This window comes from Xenopus laevis, chromosome 6L (genome assembly GCF_017654675.1).
Source record: "Xenopus laevis strain J_2021 chromosome 6L, Xenopus_laevis_v10.1, whole genome shotgun sequence".
NCBI lineage: Eukaryota > Metazoa > Chordata > Amphibia > Anura > Pipidae > Xenopus > Xenopus laevis.
Genome location: NC_054381.1, coordinates 755,871 through 775,554, shown reverse-complemented (window position 1 = coordinate 775,554; position 19,684 = coordinate 755,871). Strand labels below are relative to the sequence as shown.

General features: G+C 41.2%; 1 protein-coding gene across 2 annotated transcripts; it reads right to left on the bottom strand.

The window, feature by feature from the left end:
- Nucleotides 1–657: 657 nt before the first annotated feature.
- LOC121394786 (amiloride-sensitive amine oxidase [copper-containing]-like) lies at nucleotides 658–17,836 on the bottom strand. Of its 2 annotated transcripts, XM_041566809.1 has the most exons (6): nucleotides 17,317–17,836; nucleotides 13,936–13,988; nucleotides 4,230–5,794; nucleotides 2,363–2,651; nucleotides 1,840–1,972; nucleotides 658–1,067 (listed from the first exon to the last, which is right to left on the bottom strand). In XM_041566809.1, the coding sequence occupies exons 3-6, from the start codon at nucleotides 5,770–5,772 to the stop codon at nucleotides 783–785; spliced, it is 2,250 nt and encodes a 749-aa protein (XP_041422743.1). In that variant the 5' UTR covers nucleotides 5,773–5,794; nucleotides 13,936–13,988; nucleotides 17,317–17,836; the 3' UTR covers nucleotides 658–782. The 2 variants fall into 2 exon arrangements, with proteins under 2 accessions (XP_041422743.1, XP_041422742.1); XM_041566808.1 differs by lacking the exons at nucleotides 13,936–13,988; nucleotides 17,317–17,836 and adding an exon at nucleotides 10,285–10,408.
- Between the last annotated feature and the right edge of the window lie 1,848 nt (nucleotides 17,837–19,684).

Below are 19,684 nucleotides of genomic sequence, written 5' to 3'. Positions count from 1 at the left end.
TCCTAAATAAATTCAGCTTATTTCCCCTTTGAATGTGACAATGAGGGAACACGTGGGCATCACATTCACTTGGGCAAAATCACCGCCGTTACTTTTGCACGTTGGAGCCAAACATGAGCAATGGGTTCAGGCTCCAGAACTGACCTTCATTAGTTCCACCCTGCAGTGCAGTGTCACACAATGTATAGAAACAACTGGCTCAGACCATTGCTGGACACAGGGTTCCCCCAGGTGCCAATTAAAGGAGAAGTAAAGCATCAGAAGGAATAAGTTGAGCAATGGTGTAACTGTGTTTGGGGAATTAGTTAAGCCCAAAACCACCCCAGATTCTCACTATCTCACAATGGATTCCTCTTATAGATAAATATATATATATATATATACAATAAGCAATTTTGCCATTTCCATACATTTTTTACTATTCTACTTTGCTAACGTTGCTGTGCCGAGTGTCTGCTTGAGGCTGAGGGCGAGAGAAGTATACGGAGCAGAATACGGAGCAGAATACGGAGCAGAATCTGGAGACAAGACCAGTATCAGTGACTAAATCCCAGGAGTGGCCACTGCTGGGGGGAACCAAGATACTGGCAGCCCCCCATATTCCTCTTTCCATAGAGACACAAGAACATAAGGATCATGGAGTCAGGAGTCGGCAGGAACAGCACAAAAAACTTTACTCATTTTGTTCATTTCATTCCATAATATTTATCCAGTTTCCTTTGTTTCTGTCATTTATCTCTCTGTAGCCAATCACAGCATAGATACAAGACTCCGCCCCCTTATCATAGGGTTCCTAAGAACCCAGAGGTCCCATTATAGCTGAATGGCTCATCAGAAACACAGTGGCCAACAACCTCTGGGGTCCATCGCTGGATGTTGACTCTGGAGAAGGAACCGTCTGCTGGTCTTACAATGACTGGACTCTTGGAAGCCACCGATGGATCCTCATCAAAGAAGTTAAAGGGGCGCAGTAGGAACCCAACAGCATTTCCTGGGGTTGTTGTGTTGGGGATGTCTTCTGCATGAGGGATGTGTAGGAAACCCACCGTCACCCAGGCAACCAGGTCCTGATCAGATAAAAGGGACCCTTTTATAAACACGGTCTGGGATACTCACCCCCAAATCTGTTTTCAGGGGTATTTATTTACAATTATGGCACTGCCTTTAACTTTGTGTAGCTGACCCAAAGCAGCTGAGACCCAGCCTGAAGGTCAGTTAGGGAGAGATTTGGGGTGAGTGCTTATTTGTGCCCTGGGTACCCCTGGAACTATAGCAGGGTGACACCCCAATGTTTCTATATATCTGTAACCTTGTTATGAGCTAAGGGGGCCCAGTCTGAAGGTCAGTTAGGGGGAGATTTGGGGTGAGTGTTTATTTGTGCTCTGGGTACCCCTGGAACTATAGCAGGGTGACTGTTACCCCAATGTTTCTATATATCTGTAACCTTGTTATGAGCTAAGGGGGCCCAGTCTGAAGGTCAGTTAGGGGGAGATTTGGGGTGAGTTTATTTGTACCCTGGGTACCCCTGGAACTATAGCAGGGTGACTGTTACCCCCAATGTTTCTATATATCTGTAACCTTGTTATGAGCTAAGGGGGCCCAGTCTGAAGGCCAGTTAGGGGGAGATTTGGGGTGAGTGCTTATTTGTACCCTGGGTACCCCTGGAACTATAGCAGGGTGACTGTTACCCCAATGTTTCTATATATCTGTAACCTTGTTATGAGCTAAGGGGGCCCAGTCTGAAGGTCAGTTAGGAGGAGATTTGGGGTGATTGTTTATTTGTATCCTGGGTACCCCTGGAACTATATTGGTGACTGTTACAGCAACACAACTAATTACCTTGTTGACAATGTCTTCGTTGTTGTGAATAAAATTCTCAAAATAAACCAATGGGTCCCAGGGTTCATTCTGGGCGTAGATGCTGCTGCTTGTGGGTTCAGCATTACTGTGGCGCGTGACTGCCAGGCTGTACCTACAAAGAGAAAACTGCAGGTAAATGGAAAGGAAAGGGGCAGTACCTCTACATTAATGTAGTTTATGTATCTGAGCTACTGCTTCTTTTCCCTATAAGAACCTGTGAGTAATATTCTATATAAGCAAGAAAAACAGTTATATCCCCCAGAAGGATAAACTCGTAGCTAAATGAGGGGGGCTCTTGCCTGTCTAGTGGATCTAATGTTAAATTCTGTCCTGGGTGTGACTCTGACACTAATAGGGCCCAATCTAAATGGGAAATAAACTATATTTACTGTAACTTGCCTCCCTCCAGCTGTGGTGGAACTAATACTAGACTTGCCTACTATAGATAATTAAAGTGGGGCTGGAGCCTCCATAGTTTGAGCTAAAAGGAAGGGCCAGTTACCTGGACCAAGATATTCCCTTCTCTTCTTTCCATCGTCTGGGAAGTATTTGGTCACCATTGGAGTTGTACTGGATTCTGTAGCTTTTTGGGTGCCCCCATTTGTTCATCTTATTGGGATTCATGAAGGTTAAGTACTTGGGGAGGGGAGAGCCAAATCTGAAGGCTGCGTGTCTCTCAGTGGACTTCAGGTGATGCTCCAAGCGGTGCTGGAATATAAAGTCCCCGGGGCTCCAGGGGTTGGAGATGTTCTCAGCCTTGAGTCCCACAGTCTCAAAGCTGTTCTCTGTCCCTAGAGATAGTAGCACATTTCACTACTCAGGTTAGACAGTTTGGCATATTAAATGGAACTCCCATCCTGGTACCATGTGACTGTCTCTACTTCCTTAGTCTTTATAAGAGAATTTCCTGGTGCTCATGTGACTGTCTCTACTTCCTTAGTCTTTATAAGAGAATTTCCTGGTCCTCACTCAACTTTCTCTACTTCATTTGCCCCTGTGACAGAATTTCCTGGTGCTCATGTGACTGTCCCTACTTTCTTTGCATGAGGTTGTGCCAGTGTTGGACTGGGACTCCAGGGGCCCACCCAAAAACCTTGGACTAGGGGCCCGACAAAAAGCCTTAGACCATTGGCCCACTCTCAGTACTATTATTCTTCCTCTCCTCGCTCAACCATTATTCTCCACTGTCTCTTTTCTTTTTATAATACAATCTATTATTTCATTTATTTAGTCTCTTTTTTTTCTCATAGAAACAGGGAATTGCCATGAAATAGGCCAAATGTTTATCAGCATGAGGGGCCACTGACACCTGGGCCCCCCGGGAGTTTTCTTGGTATCCCTGTGGGCCAGTCCCACACTGGGTTGTGCTTTTCCTGGTGCTCATGTGACTGTCTTTACTTCCTTCCTCTTTATAACAGAATTTCCTGGTGCTGCCCCTGTGACAGAATATCCTGGTGCTCATGTGACTGTCTCTACTTCCTTTGCACAGGGCTGTGCATTTCCTGGTTCTCACATGACTGTCTCTACTTGGTTCTCACATGACTGTCTCTACTTGGTTCTCACATGACTGTCTCTATTTCCTTTGCCTGGGGCTGAGCATTTCCTGGTGCTCGTGTGACTGTCTCTACCTCTTTTCTGGCAAACATCAATGCTATATTGAATTTTAGCAGGGGCTCTGTGTATAAACTAAGGATTAGAACTATAAGGGGTTTGTTTATGAGCACAACTGCACATGCAATTTCAAGCACAAGTCACCATGTTTTTCACCCACATTGTTTTTTCTCTGCAGGAGAAGAAAATGGGCAATGGGCAGATACCCAAAATGGGAATATGGCTGCTGTACATAAGTGGTAAACTACAGAATACTTTAAATTAAAAATATCCTCTGCTTGCAGGTAACCCAGGGGCGATTCTGGCTATAATGCCGCCTGAGGCGGCCTTCTTTCGCCGCCCCCACCCCTCCCCACGGCACTAACCTTTATAGCGCCGGAGAGGGCAGGGGCGGTCCACGACGCTTAGTGCAGAGAGCGCAATAGCGCTCTCTGCACTAGAACAGCCGAATTTCCGGTTTGAAAACCGGAAATTCGGCTCTTAGTTACCAGGAGCGGCATTTTTGCCGCCCCTGGCAACCAGGGGGGCGCTGCCGCCTGAGGCGAGTGTCTCAACTCGCCTCATTGGTGGAGCGCCCCTGAGGTAACCCTAATACACTGGTTTATTGGCAATAAAAATTAAGTAAACCCTGCCTGCCTGTGTAAATAGAGCGTTGGATGAAACCTATTAAGACACAGGAGCTCTTTGCAGATAGTGGCCAGGCTGGAACTGAACTCAGAACTCTAGTCCTACATGACCAACACTGGGATATACCTTACCTGCAATGTCAAGGTCCACCTTATAATGAATTAAATGAGTGTGTAGGTTCCCCAGGACATTATTATTGACTTTGCTGCCATAGACAGCCCCATTTGGTGTGAAGAAAGTTGTCTGGATGTAGCCTGTAGGGTGAACCTTAACCTCTATCACACCATTCTGGTAGAAGATGAAGTCCCATATGTAATCATAGTTATCGACTGTAGAGGAGGTTCTCAGCACCAGGACATGGTTCTCCAGGCCACCATAGAAGTTATGGGCCCCCCTGTAGTTACTGTCGAAGTGACGGCGTAAGGGCACTCCAGTGGGGAGCTCAAAGATGCAAACGGCATTCTTATAACGTACTGGTTTGTTTGTGTCATAGAAGTGATGGACATCCTGGTAAGTGGCAACCTCAGGGCAGTCAATGCCTTTGGCCAACTCATAGTCATCTGAGCCCATGCCCCATCCAGAGTCAATAGATTTGGTCTGCATTGCAGCGGGGGTGACCCCACTATAAAAAGCAATAGCCTCTTGGATGCTCACCTCATAGGCGATGCGTTCGTTGTTATACTGTATGTCATAGAGCTGCATCCCAGCCGATGTACTTGAACGGAAAGCAAAGCTCCAACCAGCATACTCCACATAGTTACCCATGACCCGGTAGCGTTTGCCCTGAGGCTCACACACTTTTGGGCCATGTACATTTGATTTGGTCATGTACTCCCCACGGGGTATAAATGTGGAGTAGGGATCACTGTCCATATGCACCGGCAGGCGGAGCTTGGACAATTGGTTACTTGCATATTTCCTAACCAGTTCCTCAACACGGTCAAAATATTGTCCATTGTACCAAATCTTTTCTACTGCCCAATCCTTGGGGTCCAGGGAGCGATGATTGAGCAGGATCTCAATGCCTATAGGATGGAGAAAATACCCTTCCACGTACTTGTTTATCATTAGCCATGACCTACGCTCCCCAGATTTCAGGCCTCGGGGTGCAATGTCGATAAAAGAAAGGCATCGGTTGGTGCAGTTGTAGTAGGAAAATCCAGATGTCTCCAGTAGAATGTGATTCATTTCCTTCATAACCTCCAACATCTTCAGGTGAATAAAATAATACTCTGTGGTGGTGACTGGCCGGGACTCAAACTTGATTGTCTTGTTCCCCCTATAGACATTAGGTCTGTAATAATTGGGGTGGGGAAGTGGGCCCACAATGTATTCTGTGACATTGGGATGAGGCTGGTCTGCAAAATAGATGACCACTTTGGCCTCTCTCAGAGGTTTGGGACCATTTTGGTCCAGAAAGCTGAGCACTTGCAGTTTTTTGGGCATGTTGAGCTCCATCATGAAAATTGTGTTTTGTTTCAGTGTATGCTCAGTGGATCCTAAATTAAGAATATCCTGGTCCATCAAGAAGCTCTGGACAGAGGTCATTTCAGGAGGGGTAAGGTCAGTAAATACGGAGGCTTTGTATCTGCCTCTATATGTGGGATGAGCACTGCTGGAGGCAAACAAGAGACAATGGGCAATGGCCACCCAGACAAGATTTACTGGCCACATATCCAGATGAATTCACTGATACCTAGAAATGTGAGAACAAATTATTGGACTTTCATCAGAAATATACAGTACCTGATGGAAGATTTCATGGTTAGTCATTGGATAACTGATGGAAGCTCTAAAGCAATGGTTCTAGAACTTTGTTGGTTTAAGTCCCCCTTTTAGGGCCAGTCATCAATCATTGGTTTATCAACCATCAGCTATAGTCCCAGCAAATAAATATCACCCTAAATCTTACGTTATTAACCTTCTTACTGGCTTTCAGGGTTATCTAGGACACTATACCCAAACCTTCCTCTAATCGTCCTTCAGGCCATTGCACTTCCAATATAGTCCCTTTATTTATATATCCTCACTAATACCCCATTAAACCCAATAATACTTCCATTAAACTCCTATACCTTCAGTGCAACCAAATTATACTCTTGTAATAATATTTCTATTATGCTCCCACTATATTGCCATTATACTCCACTTCTACTTATTGTATTATCCAATGATAAACTCAGTATTCCTCTGTTCTACATAAAACCACAGTAGCACAACTCATAGTATATAATAGTTGTATTATACCCCATTATACTGCTATTATTCTATAACTATACTCCCATAATACCCTTTATACTTCCCTTACACCCTCATTATACGCCCATTATGCACCACTCATACCCCTATTGAAGCAATGTTATACTCCCATAACTCTTATATCCACCTTAATAATTCTATTAATGCTTTAATTATACTCCCAGAACACCCAGTTATTCCCCCATTATACCCTTTATACTTCTGTGATATCCACTTTATTCCCATTAAACCCTTGTTTTATCACTTTTGTTATCCAGTGACTGGAGAGGGAAGAACAGGATCATCCAACGTTCAGTATTAAAGTGACAGTCACGTCTGTAGGACACTTAGGGGCTGTTTTGGGGCTCAGCACATGGCTGCAGATGGGGAGTGTGTGTGAGTGTGTGTGAGTGTGTGAGTGTGTATAAGTGTGTATGAGTGTGTGTGTGAGTGTGTATGAGTGTACGTGAGTGTGTGTGAGTGTGTATGAGTGTGTGTGTGTGAGTGTGTGTGAGTATGTATGTATGTGTATGAGTGTACGTGAGTGTGTGTGAGTGAGTGAGTGTGTGTGAGTGTGTGAGTGTGTATAAGTGTGTGTGAGTGTGTATGAGTGTGTGTGAGTGTGTGTGTGTGAGTGTGTGTGAGTATGTATGTATGTGTATGAGTGTACGTGAGTGTGTGTGAGTGTGTGTGAGTGAGTGAGTGTGTGTGAGTGTGTATAAGTGTGTATGAGTGTGTGTTTGTGTGTATAAGTGTGTATGAGTGTGTGTGTGAGTGTGTATGAGTGTGTGTGAGTGTGTATGAGTGTGTGTGAGTGTGTGTGTGTGAGTGTGTGTGAGTATGTATGTATGTGTATGAGTGTACGTGAGTGTGTGTGAGTGTGTGTGAGTGAGTGAGTGTGTGTGAGTGTGTGAGTGTGTATAAGTGTGTATGAGTGTGTGTGTGTGTGAGTGTGTGTGAGTATGTATGTATGTGTATGAGTGTACGTGAGTGTGTGTGAGTGTGTATGAGTGTGTGTGTGTGTGTATAAGTTTTGTTTCTATAAACTATAGTAGTACTTATCTGTTATCTACTGTGTATCCTGTGCTTGAATGGCTGCCCCCATGGCTACACAGCAGCTTGTTTATATAAACTATAGTAGTACTTATCTGTTATCTACTGTGTATCCTGTGCTTGAATGGCTGCCCCCATGGCTACACAGCAGCTTGTTTCTATAAACTATAGTAGTACTTATCTGTTATCTACTGTGTATCCTGTGCTTGAATGGCTGCCCCCAGGGCTACACAGCAGCTTGTTTTTATAAACTATAGTAGTACTTATCTGTTATCTACTGTGTATCCTGTGCTTGAATGGCTGCCCCCATGGCTACACAGCAGCTTGTTTATCTAAACTATAGTAGTACTTATCTGTTATCTACTGTGTATCCTGTGCTTGAATGGCTGCCCCCATGGCTACACAGCAGCGTGTTTATATAAACTATAGTAGTACTTATCTGTTATCTACTCTGTATCCTGTGCTTGAATGGCTGCCCCCATGGCTACACAGCAGCTTGTTTATATAAACTATAGTAGTACTTATCTGTTATCTACTGTGTATCCTGTGCTTGAATGGCTGCCCCCATGGCTACACAGCAGCTTGTTTATATAAACTATAGTAGTACTTATCTGTTATCTACTGTGTATCCTGTGCTTGAATGGCTGCCCCCATGGCTACACAGCAGCTTGTTTATATAAACTATAATAGTGTTTCTGAAGCAAACAGATCAGTTGTACGAATGCAGGGCAACACTACATTATATTTTCATTACTTTAAAACACTGTTCCTTTAAATCTCTACAAACAGTCCGTCTGTTATTGCATGGGGGGGGGTGGGGTTTTCCTGTATTGTGTAAGTGAAGGTTCACCACAAATATAGAATGAAATCCAGGAACATTCACTAAGATATGAGAAGTGCACTAAGCGGGGGGGAGGGGTTAGACCACGCCCACGTTCCCCTCATTTACCCTTATTAACCCCCAGCACTCACAGGCCCATGTGTTTTCTTTTATATTTTCCAGTTCCAGTAGAATATCATTTAATAAATATATTACTGCACATGGAACATTTATACAATGATATCATGGATATTTATTTGGTTTGTATAGGGTCACAGGGATTAGATTTAATGTAGCAGAACATATAGCAATATAATAGAGTGCAAGCTCATGGGTCACACCCAACATCTCAGAATAAATACAATGACAATTCAGGTTCAGGTCCCTGGGACATTTAGTAGAATAAATGCAGTGGCCACTTTATGTTTCTATGTGTCACACAGCAGTATAAATCTATTATTACTGTACATAATACACAATATAATGGTATATATATATATAATACACAAAAGCCATGAATATCTTGTAAATTATATCCTTATAAACGGTGAGTTCTGATGTCATCAGTTATAAACGGTGAGTTCTGATGTCATTTCTGTCACATGACTCACTGAAACTTGTGTATTATAATAAATAAAGTACCTCCAGTTGTAAAATATGAGGATATTAGAAGTTACCTCGGAGTTCCATGACCTGTATAACTCGGCCTTCGGCCTCGTACTTTTATATGGTCATGAAACTCCTCGGTAACTTATAATATCCTTATATTTTACAAGAGGGGGTACTTTATTCACTATATAATGAGTGGCCAGTGATGGTGCCCGGCTGTGTATATAGAGTAGGACACACAATTGTTTAGGGAATGTGATTATTATACAAGTTTCCGTATAGATGTAATGATATATTGGTGTATTGGTGCCAGTCTGTCCGTAGATTGTGCCAGGCTTGTGGGTACAGCTGGGGGGTTACAGTTCAGCAGTTTCAGGGAACAGTCCATATATATAAAAATTAGTGATGGGCAAATTTATTCACCAGACACAAATTTGTGGCAAATTCCTGCATTTCGCTGCTGGTGAATAAATTCACGAAACTGCCGCGAAAATTTGCCGGCATCCCAAAACGGATACAGACACCCACAATGAGACGGCCGTGTCGTTTGCCAAATTTTTCGCTGCTTTGCAAATTTCACAGGATATTCACAAATTTTTCAGTGAAGCAAAACGGGACAAATTGGCTCATCAATCATAAAAAAATAATAAATTCGAATTCTTGGCAGCCACGTTTGTAAATCAGAAAGGGAACCGCTCTTATCATAAATGCAGAACAGGGTTTGATTCTTTCTGCCAATCACATACGTTGTTTCCAGAAGGGACCAATCATACGATAGGAAGTCTGTTATAGGGACTAATCCAGCCCTGAACTGTAACTGGGCCAATCACAGCTAATACTGCTGGGCCAATGAGGAGTCATTTAGTGAGCATGCCCAGTTTAGTCTGTGTGTAAGACCCGGGCAGGACTCTTGGGAATAACAAGGTGTATTACACAGGGACTTTATTATATGGGAAGGAACAGGGAATAGAGACAATTAATGTGAAACACATTTATACACAAGATTCTGTTGCGCTGCTTAAGTGACGTACATGGAACTATCAATATCCTATTGTACATTTTACTCTTTTTTATTTTCAGTTTAATTCTCCTTTAGGAACTTTGATCTCGTGGGCCCCTCAGCACATTCAGGATCCGCTTTATCTTCAGTTACAGAATAGAATCCGTTCAGGTAAAAATACTGAATATCAAGTTGGTTGGACAGAGACAGGTGAGTGTGACCAGGTGATACAACAGGTAATGGGGGTGTACAAGGGAATGTCCAGGGGGACAGAGAGTTAATTTGGGGGAGACATAAAGAAAAGGCTTAATAGGGTTAATAGTTAGTTGTTGGGGAGCAGAGACAGAGGGGTCAATAGAGACAATAATACTAATAATACTAATAATCATACTAATAATACTAATAATACTAATACTAATAATAATACTAATAATACTAATACTAATAGATATAAAGTTGTACTTACACAGTTACCTGCTCGTCTCTCTATACTGACTTCCGTGTGATGTCTCTGCTATTTCTCATTTATTTCCCAGGTAAATATTTTCCTTCCAATAACAAATAATTCTGATCATACAATGAATTGGGTCCCATGACTTCAGCCTGTTATTAACCCTCTCATCTCTGCAACTTTATCACATACATTGGGATAATGATATAAAATGCAATGGAGTAACTAGAGGTTACTGGGCCCCGCAGCAAATTCATTTTAGGGCCCCCAACAAATCCAGACATTTTTACAAATATAAGTTGTAATTGCTCATTAATTAGGGCCTTATGGGGCCTCTATACCCCTGGGCCCCCCCTGCAGTCACATGATCTGCAACAAACATTCCCCCTCCCTCCCATTCATAAATTGTCTGATAATTATTCTACACCTGAGAGCTGTGCTGGGATTGGCCAGAGACACCCTCCAATCCCTGTGCTGCTCTAAGATAAAATCCAGGTCTCCCTGTTGTAAGTGCAAGTGTCAGGGATGGGAATCAATTGTGAATAACGTGAGTGTGAGGTTACGGCACAAGCTCCCTAATACATGGGGGACACATGGGGGGCTCTTGTCAGGCCGGGGAGAGGGTTCCCCAGGGACCACAGTTCTGACATGAGGTTGGTCCCCAACATATGGGGAAGGATAGGAACCCCAGTGTCTTGTGTGATTTTATTCTCTACTTTGTGTCTGTGCCTTTGTGTTGTGTGTGTGCCTGTGTTTTACCTATTGTGTGTGTATTGTGTGTGTATTAAATACATAGTAAGTAAGGTTGAAAAAAGACACACGTCCAGTTCAACTTTTTAGTTTTTTTTTGTTTTTGTTTTTTATATCTGCCTAACTGTCAGTTGATCCAGAGGAAGGCAAAAAAAAACCCATCTGAAGTCTCTCCAATTTGCCTCAGAGGGGGAAAAATTCCTTCCTGACTCCAAAATGTAATGGGACCAGTCCCTGGATCAACTTGTACTATGAGCTCTCTCCCATATCCCTGTATTCCCTCACTTGCTAAACACCATCCAACCCCTTCTTATACCTATCTAATGTATCAGCCTGTACCCCTGATTCACTTCCCAGCTCTCCCTGTAACACCCCTTTCCCTCCTCTAATCTCATTGGCTCCCTCCTGTCTGCTGGGAGGAGCTACTGGTGAATAAAGCATCCGACCCTTCCTTGTACCTATCTAATGTATCAGCCTGTACCCCTGATTCACTTCCCAGCTCTCCCTGTAACACCCCTTTCCGTCCTCTAATCTCATTGGCTCCCTCCTGTCTGCTGGGAGGAGCTACTGGTGAATAAAGCATCCGACCCTTCCTTGTACCTATCTAATGTATCAGCCTGTACCCCTGATTCACTTCCCAGCTCTCCCTGTAACACCCCTTTCCCTCCTCTAATCTCATTGGCTCCCTCCTGTCTGCTGGGAGGAGCTACTGGTGAATAAAGCATCCGACCCTTCCTTGTACCTATCTAATGTATCAGCCTGTACCCCTGATTCACTTCCCAGCTCTCTCTGTAACACCCCTTTCCCTCCTCTAATCTCATTGGCTCCCTCCTGTCTGATGGGAGGAGCTACTGGTGAATAAAGTATCCGACCCTTCCTTGTACCTATCTAATGTATCAGCCTGTACCCCTGATTCACTTCCCAGCTCTCCCTGTAACACCCCTTTCCCTCCTCTAATCTCATTGGCTCCCTCCTGTCTGCTGGGAGGAGCTACTGGTGAATAAAGTATCCGACCCTTCCTTGTACCTATCTAATGTATCAGCCTGTACCCCTGATTCACTTCCCAGCTCTCCCTGTAACACCCCTTTCCCTCCTCTAATCTCATTGGCTCCCTCCTGTCTGCTGGGAGGAGCTACTGGTGAATAAAGCATCCGACCCTTCCTTGTACCTATCTAATGTATCAGCCTGTACCCCTGATTCACTTCCCAGCTCTCCCTGTAACACCCCTTTCCTCTAATCTCATTGGCTCCCTCCTGTCTGCTGGGAGGAGCTACTAGTGAATAAAGCATCCGACCCTTCCTTGTACCTATCTAATGTATCAGCCTGTACCCCTGATTCACTTCCCAGCTCTCCCTGTAACACCCCTTTCCCTCCTCTAATCTCATTGGCTCCCTCCTGTCTGCTGGGAGGAGCTACTGGTGAATAAAGCATCCGACCCTTCCTTGTACTTATCTAATGTATCAGCCTGTACCACTGATTCACTTCCCAGCTCTCCCTGTAACACCCCTTTCCCTCCTCTAATCTCATTGGCTCCCTCCTGTCTGCTGGGAGGAGCTACTGGTGAATAAAGCATCCGACCCTTCCTTGTACCTATCTAATGTATCAGCCTGTACCACTGATATTGTTTTGTATGTGTATTATATGTGTGTTAAATGCGTATCGTATGTGTATTGTGTGTGTGTGTTGTATGTGTATTTTATAGTGTATGTGTTTCACGAGATAGTGACACCTGCCTTTGCTAATCGCTAAATTGCTAATGACAGGCATGCTGGGAATTGTAGTTTAGCATCAGATACTACAGTTGCAGGGGATTATGGGTACTGGTTAAAGCATTACATCGTTATACAGAGTATTTTTGCCATAACTACATTGTATAGTTGTAAGGAAAGGCCTGTGATAGTTCTGGATCAGAATCAATGAGTTGTAGGTGGGTTTTACTAACACTTCATTTTATTACAGAGAACACGTCTCCAAATTTGGCCTCAGATCAGAAACACAAGGAGAATTATGAAAACTTTATAACTCATAAAAAATGGTGACAGTGAATTCAGATTTCTCAATTGAGAAAGTGAGTCGGATGACGAGGAAAACATTTTCAAGTAAAAAGAAAAGAGAAGAAATCGTGTCGATTTGACTTATTCCTCTAGAGACGCCGTGAGCTGAATGAATGAGACCCTTCACAATGAGACATCTCTCGAAATTATTCAAACCCGTGGGCTTCTTTATTATAAGGTCTAGTTTATCCCAAATACATTTATTTACCCAAATACATTCTGTACACAAAACTATCCCTAGTACACAATAAATGTTACTCAGGGTACATAAGTATTTGTGACTATTTACACAGATAGTGATGGGCCAATTTGTGGGGAATTCCCGCGATTCGCTGCCGGCAAATAAATTTGTGAAACTGCTGGGAAAATTCATCAGCGAAAATTCACCGACGTCAAAAAATAATGGAATACGAATGTGTCCCGGCGTCTAAAAAACACGCGGTGACGTCAAAAACGAGACGCCGGTGCTGTTACGCAAATGTTTCGCCATTTTGCGAATTTCGAGGGAAATTCGCTAATTTTTCGACGAAATGCCCCAAATTCAGCCATCACTAATAATGAGAACAAAACCTGTTTTGTGCACAAAAGAATATCATTATATATATAGGAATTCCATTCTGTACAATTTAACCATCAATGTGTGTGACAAATATATAAGTAACAAACAGACTTATGTATAAAGTCACAGAATGAATTGTGTAATAAAACCTTGAGTAGAGAATATATAACAGTGTAACTAGTTCATGACAAGATAGTGACAAAATAGATCTTGTGACAGAAAACAAGTGTTTATAGCACAGGATTCATTGTGTCAACAAAACACAGAACAAACACTAACAGGTTAAACACTAAAGCTTCTTACCTGGAACATCTTCCAAATGGATCAGAAATAGAATTCGGAACTTGATGATGATTCTACAGAGAGAAAAGTGTGTCAGACATAAATATAATCATTACAGGTGATATTCCCAGGGACACAATTACTATGGGTCGAATATCGAGGGTTAATTAGTTGAAGGATTTACTGCAATTCCTTCAATAGAACGATCGAAGGAAAATCGTTCGATCAAACAATTAAATCCTTCGAATTGAACGATTCAAAGGATTTTAATCCATTGATCGAACGATTTTCCTTTGATCAGAAATTGCTAGGAAAGCCTATGGGAACCTTCCCTATAGAATAACATTGAGTTCGGTAGGTTTTAGGTGGTGAAGTAGGTGGTTAAAGTTTTTTTTAAAGAGACAGTACTTTGACTATCAAACGGTTCAATTGTCAAACAATTTTTACTTTGAATCGTTCAATTCGAAGTCGTAGTCGAAGGTCGAAATAGCCAATTTGATGGTCGAAGTAACCAAAATACTTGAAATTCTAAGTTTTTTTCCTGCTAATCCTTCACTCGAGCTTAGTAAATGTGCCCGTTATTGTAGTAATCTGCTCTGTTTCTATCTTTTATATGTGGAACGGTCTATTTCCTATGACAATGACTAGTGTCAGAGGGTCCAAAAAAAACCACTTATTACTCAGCTGCTGCAGACTACACAGGCCTGTCAAATAAGGGCCAAAAGTGCTGGAATATAGCCCCCAACTCCAAAGGGCACCCAAATCAAAAATTCAAAAATATATTCCAAGTCAATTCTCTCAAAGTTAAAAAGTCACTCTTTATTTAGCATAAATATTAAAAAGTAGCAATACAGACCAATTGATGCTCCGCCCTACGCGTTTCGCACCCACAGGCACTTATTTATAGGCATTACTGTTGTTACATTTGGTCACAAAATTTATACCCCAGGAAATCCCTCCCTGAACATTAAAACCAATCACGTGTTGCCACCTCACGTTTCTTTTCTTAAAGCAACATACACATCACATTGGTTATATTAGTATTGTTTCTCTGCCTGTACTCTGTTACATCTCAGAACTATTTTATATTGGGATACCCACATTTAGACAAGCATTTAAATGGCAATCACTGCCCCATTACATTATGTTCTCTCTCCTAATATTATTATTTGTATATGTCACATTCAACACTACATTTAAGGGGTTATTTATTAAAATCTGGATTTTGCTCATGTTTTAATAAAAACAAACGACCAAATTCCCATCCACAAATTGATCTTATTTGCCAATATTTTAACTCAAAAAAATCATATAGAGTAAAAACATAACAAATTTGTGCATCAATTTGAATTGCACAACTTTTTCGGATTGCCGCATGAGAAACCCAAATGTATCAAGTTTGATGCTTGAAACACTCAACTGTTTTATGATATTGGCCGATAAAATGGAGTTTTTCCGATTTATATTTCGTATGAAACTCAGCAGAGACCTTGATACATTCAAATTGGAACTGGGACGTCTGCCATTGACTTATACTGGACCTTCACAGGTTTGACATGGAACATTTTTGGATTTGGACTTTTAGCAGCCTCAGGGTATCAGAAATGTCAAAAAATTCAGTTTTTCTACTTAAAAAAAACTCACATTTTTCAAGATTTCCCAATTTGACCTTTAATAAATAACCCCATTAGTGTCCTGACTCTGGAGAGAAGAAATGTTTTGTGTGTGAAATTGGAAAAAAAGGAATCGTAGCTAAAGTGTTAATGACGAGTTAATGGGCTAAAATGTCTAATAAATGGACCTGGGATCTGTCCAAGTGTAATAAATCTCATTTATATATAGAGGAATAGGAATATGTGTCTTTATTCCTCATCATTTAATAGAATCGACAGGCTTGTCACATATTCTTTTGGCCTCACTCGTCTCATATTGATGGATATTTTTATACCCCATTAAATTCTTTACAGAACTGCCAATAATTTCATGTATTTATTCCAAAAATGTAGTTGTTGTGGCAGAATTCCGAGCTCATTTACTAACGTCAGTCGTAACTTCCAAATGGGCAGTTGCCAGTAGCAACCAATGGACGATTTACTTTCACTTCACAGCTCATTTCTGATTGGTTGATATAGTCAGTTACAGTTTAGCCCTTATATTTGTAAATTAGTCACCGGCAGAATTAAATTGGTCTGATGGGTCACGGAAAATTCTTGTGGGTCTTGTGCCCCAATTGGTGGTAAATGAAGATGTATTGGGAGTTAATAGGCCCAGGTTCCATTTATAGATTCATTCTGATCAGATAAAAAATATAAACTTCCCATCAGTAAAAGTCACGATTTAAATTGATGTAAATAATCCACAAATAAATCGGCTCAACACCAACATTAGAAATCTATTCTTCATAGTGCTGTGAAGTCAAATTCAGTATAAAAGGTAAAAGTCAGAGTTGGAATTAGCCGAAGCTGCTGAAAATCGGAATCCAAAAATTCTCCATGTAAAATCTGTAGAACTCAATGGCAGATGAGCCTTTTACAGTTTGAAAATATCGTGGTCTGCGCTGGGTTTTGTACAAAAATTCAAAACATTTTTTTTTTTTCTGGTGATAAATTCAAGTCATTCGGTCATTGAATCCAAAAATATCAGCGATTTGAATTTTGGGCTTGGGCTCACTTCTGGATTAGGGGATTAAAATATGGGAATAAATGAAGCTTTCTTTAGTTGCATGTAGTGATGGGCGAATTTATAATTAATTCACGAAACTGCCGCAAAAATTTGCCAGCGTCAAAAAAAATGGATGCCAGTGTCCGTTTTTTTGGACGCCGGCGCATTTTTGCCAGCGAATTTCGCTGTTTTGCTAATTTTTCGCAGTTTCACGAATTTCATTTACAAACGTCAGTCATAACTTCCAAATGGGCAGTTGCCAGTAGCAACCAATGGACTATTTACTTTCACTTCACAGCTCATTTCTGATTGGTTGATATAGTCAGTTGCAGTTTAGCCCTTATATTTGTAAATTAGTCACCGGCAGAATTAAATTGGTCTGATGGGTCACGGAAAATTCTTGTGGGTCTTGTGCCCCAATTGGTGGTAAATCCCTATTTCACAGGAAATTCACAAATTTTTTGGCGAAGCGAAATGCGCCAAATTCCCCCATCACTAGTTACATGTCAGTAAGACTTTCATTTCAATTTGATACGGTGAGAGAAGGCTGAATGAAATGGTCTGTAAATAATAAGTAGAAATAATATATATAATAAATATGTTGGTTATAGGAACCTTATGGAACCATATACGACTATATTGGACTCTCTAACTGGTGCAGTGGAAGTTATTAAATGAACATTAATTCTAAAGACAAATAAAGATAAAATTCTCACGTTATATAAACTCTGTGATATTTACGTTTGTCACAGAAGAAGTTGTAGAATCTCATTGACATGTGAAGATCCTGCAGAAGGTGAAAGTCACTCGTTTCTTTTGTAGCACAAAATTCTCTTGTTCAGTTTTGATCTTTTCTTAAAATCCTGTTACTTTAACTTGGAAAACAAAAAAACATTGATAAAAATAAGAAAATGCATTAGGAGCACGTTCTTTACAACAGGAAAAAAAATGTTTTTACTAGAAAATTTACATTTTTAGAGATTATTTATTAAACACTGATGCTGCAAGAAGCCCAAATCCCAGAATGTTGTAACAAGGGATTATTCCTGTTAGATCCGCACTTACTTCATTGATCCCCTTCTCCTTTGGGTGCAAGACTTGGAGCCTGATCACAGCAGCTCCCCCATAATATGCAAATGAATATCCATTGACAGACAATTTATTTAAAATCGCCTTTAATAATTTGCCGTTATTTGCACAGCAGAACAGCAACACGATGCAACGTTTCGAGTGACACTCCAGTCTTTATCAAGCAGAAAAAACCACACAAGCACATGACCTTAAAGGGACACTGTCATAGGAAAAAACATGTTATTCCAAAATGAATCAGTTAATAGTGCTGCTCCAGCAGAATTCTGCACTGAAATCCATTTCTCAAAAGAGCAAACAGATTTTTTTATATTCTATTTTGAAATCTGACATGGGGCTAGACATATTATCAGTTTCCCAGCTGCCCCCAGTCATGTGACTTGTGCTCTGATAAACTTCAATCACTCTTTACTGCTGTACTGCAAGTTGGAGTGATATCACCCCCTCCCTTTCCCCCCCAGCAGCCAAACAACAGAACAATGGGAAGGTAACCAGATAGCAGCTCCCTAACACAAGATAACAGCTGCCTGGTAGATCTAAGAACAGCACTCAATAGTAAAATCCAGGTCCCACTGAGACACATTCAGTTACATTGAGAAGGAAAAACAGCAGCCTGCCAGAAAGCATTTCTCTCCTAAAGTGCAGGCACAAGTCACATGACCCAGGGCAGCTAGGAAATTGACAAAATGTCTAGCCCCATGTCAGATTTCAAAATTGAATATAAAAAAATCTGTTTGCTCTTTTGAGAAATGGATTTCAGTGCAGAATTCTGCTGGAGCAGCGCTATTAACTGATTCATTTTGAAAAAAAAATTTTTTCCCACGACAGTATCCCTTTAAACAGCCTGAGGTTTCATGCCCCCTAGTGTTACCAGACCACCCGCTGTTGTGTTTTTCACCATTACATCCAGGAATGGGACACTTACCTAATCACAGTGTACAGTCAATTTAATTTATGTAGGGGCACATTTACTAAGGGTTGAATAGCAAGGGTTAATTAACCCTCGATATTCGACTATCGAAGTCAAAGGATTTACCGCTATTCGTTTGATCGAACGATTGAAGGAATTATTGTTCAATAAAACAATTAAATCCTTCGAATCAAACGATTTGAAGGCTTTTAATCCATCAATTGAAACATAATTTCTTCAATCAAAAAAGGAATTGGGACCTTCCCCATAGACTAACATTGACTTCAGTAGGTTTTAGGTGGTGAAGTAGGTGGATTGAAGTTTTTTTTAAAGAGACAGTACTTCCACTATCGAATGATCGAATAGTTGAACAATCGAAGTTGGAGTCATAGTCGAAGGTCGAAGAAGCCAATTCGATGGTCGAAGTAGCCAAAAAAAACTTCAAAATTCGAAGTTTTTTTTATTCTATTCCTTCACTCAAGCTTAGTAAATGTGCCCCGTAGTGTATCCATTTAATTTATCCTCAAAGTTCCTGAGATCTGAATGTCGCCCGTCCAAATCACACAGATATTATCTATGCAGCGATATCAGCACAAACAATGTTGTTAGAAACCATAATCAGTACAAACACATTTATTTTCAAATATGTCCATGAAAAGATTTGTGTAGGACGCGGCGACATTCGATCCCATGGCCGTTCCCTTAATTTGCAGCAAATATTCCTCCTGGAAGAGAAAGTGATTTTTACACAGAACAATTTGTTTTAGTTGAATCCGAAACATTTTCTGGGCTCCGACAAGAGTAATATCTTTATCCAAATGATGTAAGAAAACCTCCATCATGGCTCTCAACATCCAAGGTCACTAACATGGCATCTGCTGGTAAATCTTTTATCACTTTTGTTTTCTCAATGAAATCACTGGTATCCCTGATGTACAATCGAATACATAATATACACTCACGTAGAATTCTAACAAGGGGTTAAGAAGAAGATCAGATCAGAAGATCAGTTGAGGCAGTGAAGGTTCTCAGTGAAGATACAAAGTCAACATGAGGAATGAGAATATAGAAGAAGAACAGACCCAGGAACAATAATAAGAATTGGGCAAT

Bases quoted from the DNA above. Each gene is read 5' to 3' on its own strand.
- LOC121394786 (XM_041566809.1), bottom strand. From the start codon at position 5,772: ATGTGGCCAGTAAATCTTGTCTGGGTGGCCATTGCCCATTGTCTCTTG. The intron at 2,652-4,229 runs GTAAGGTATATC...TACTATCTCTAG, and splicing joins GGTGGACCTTGACATTGCAG to GGACAGAGAACAGCTTTGAG. The intron at 1,973-2,362 runs GTAACTGGCCCT...TTCTCTTTGTAG, and splicing joins AAGGGAATATCTTGGTCCAG to GTACAGCCTGGCAGTCACGC.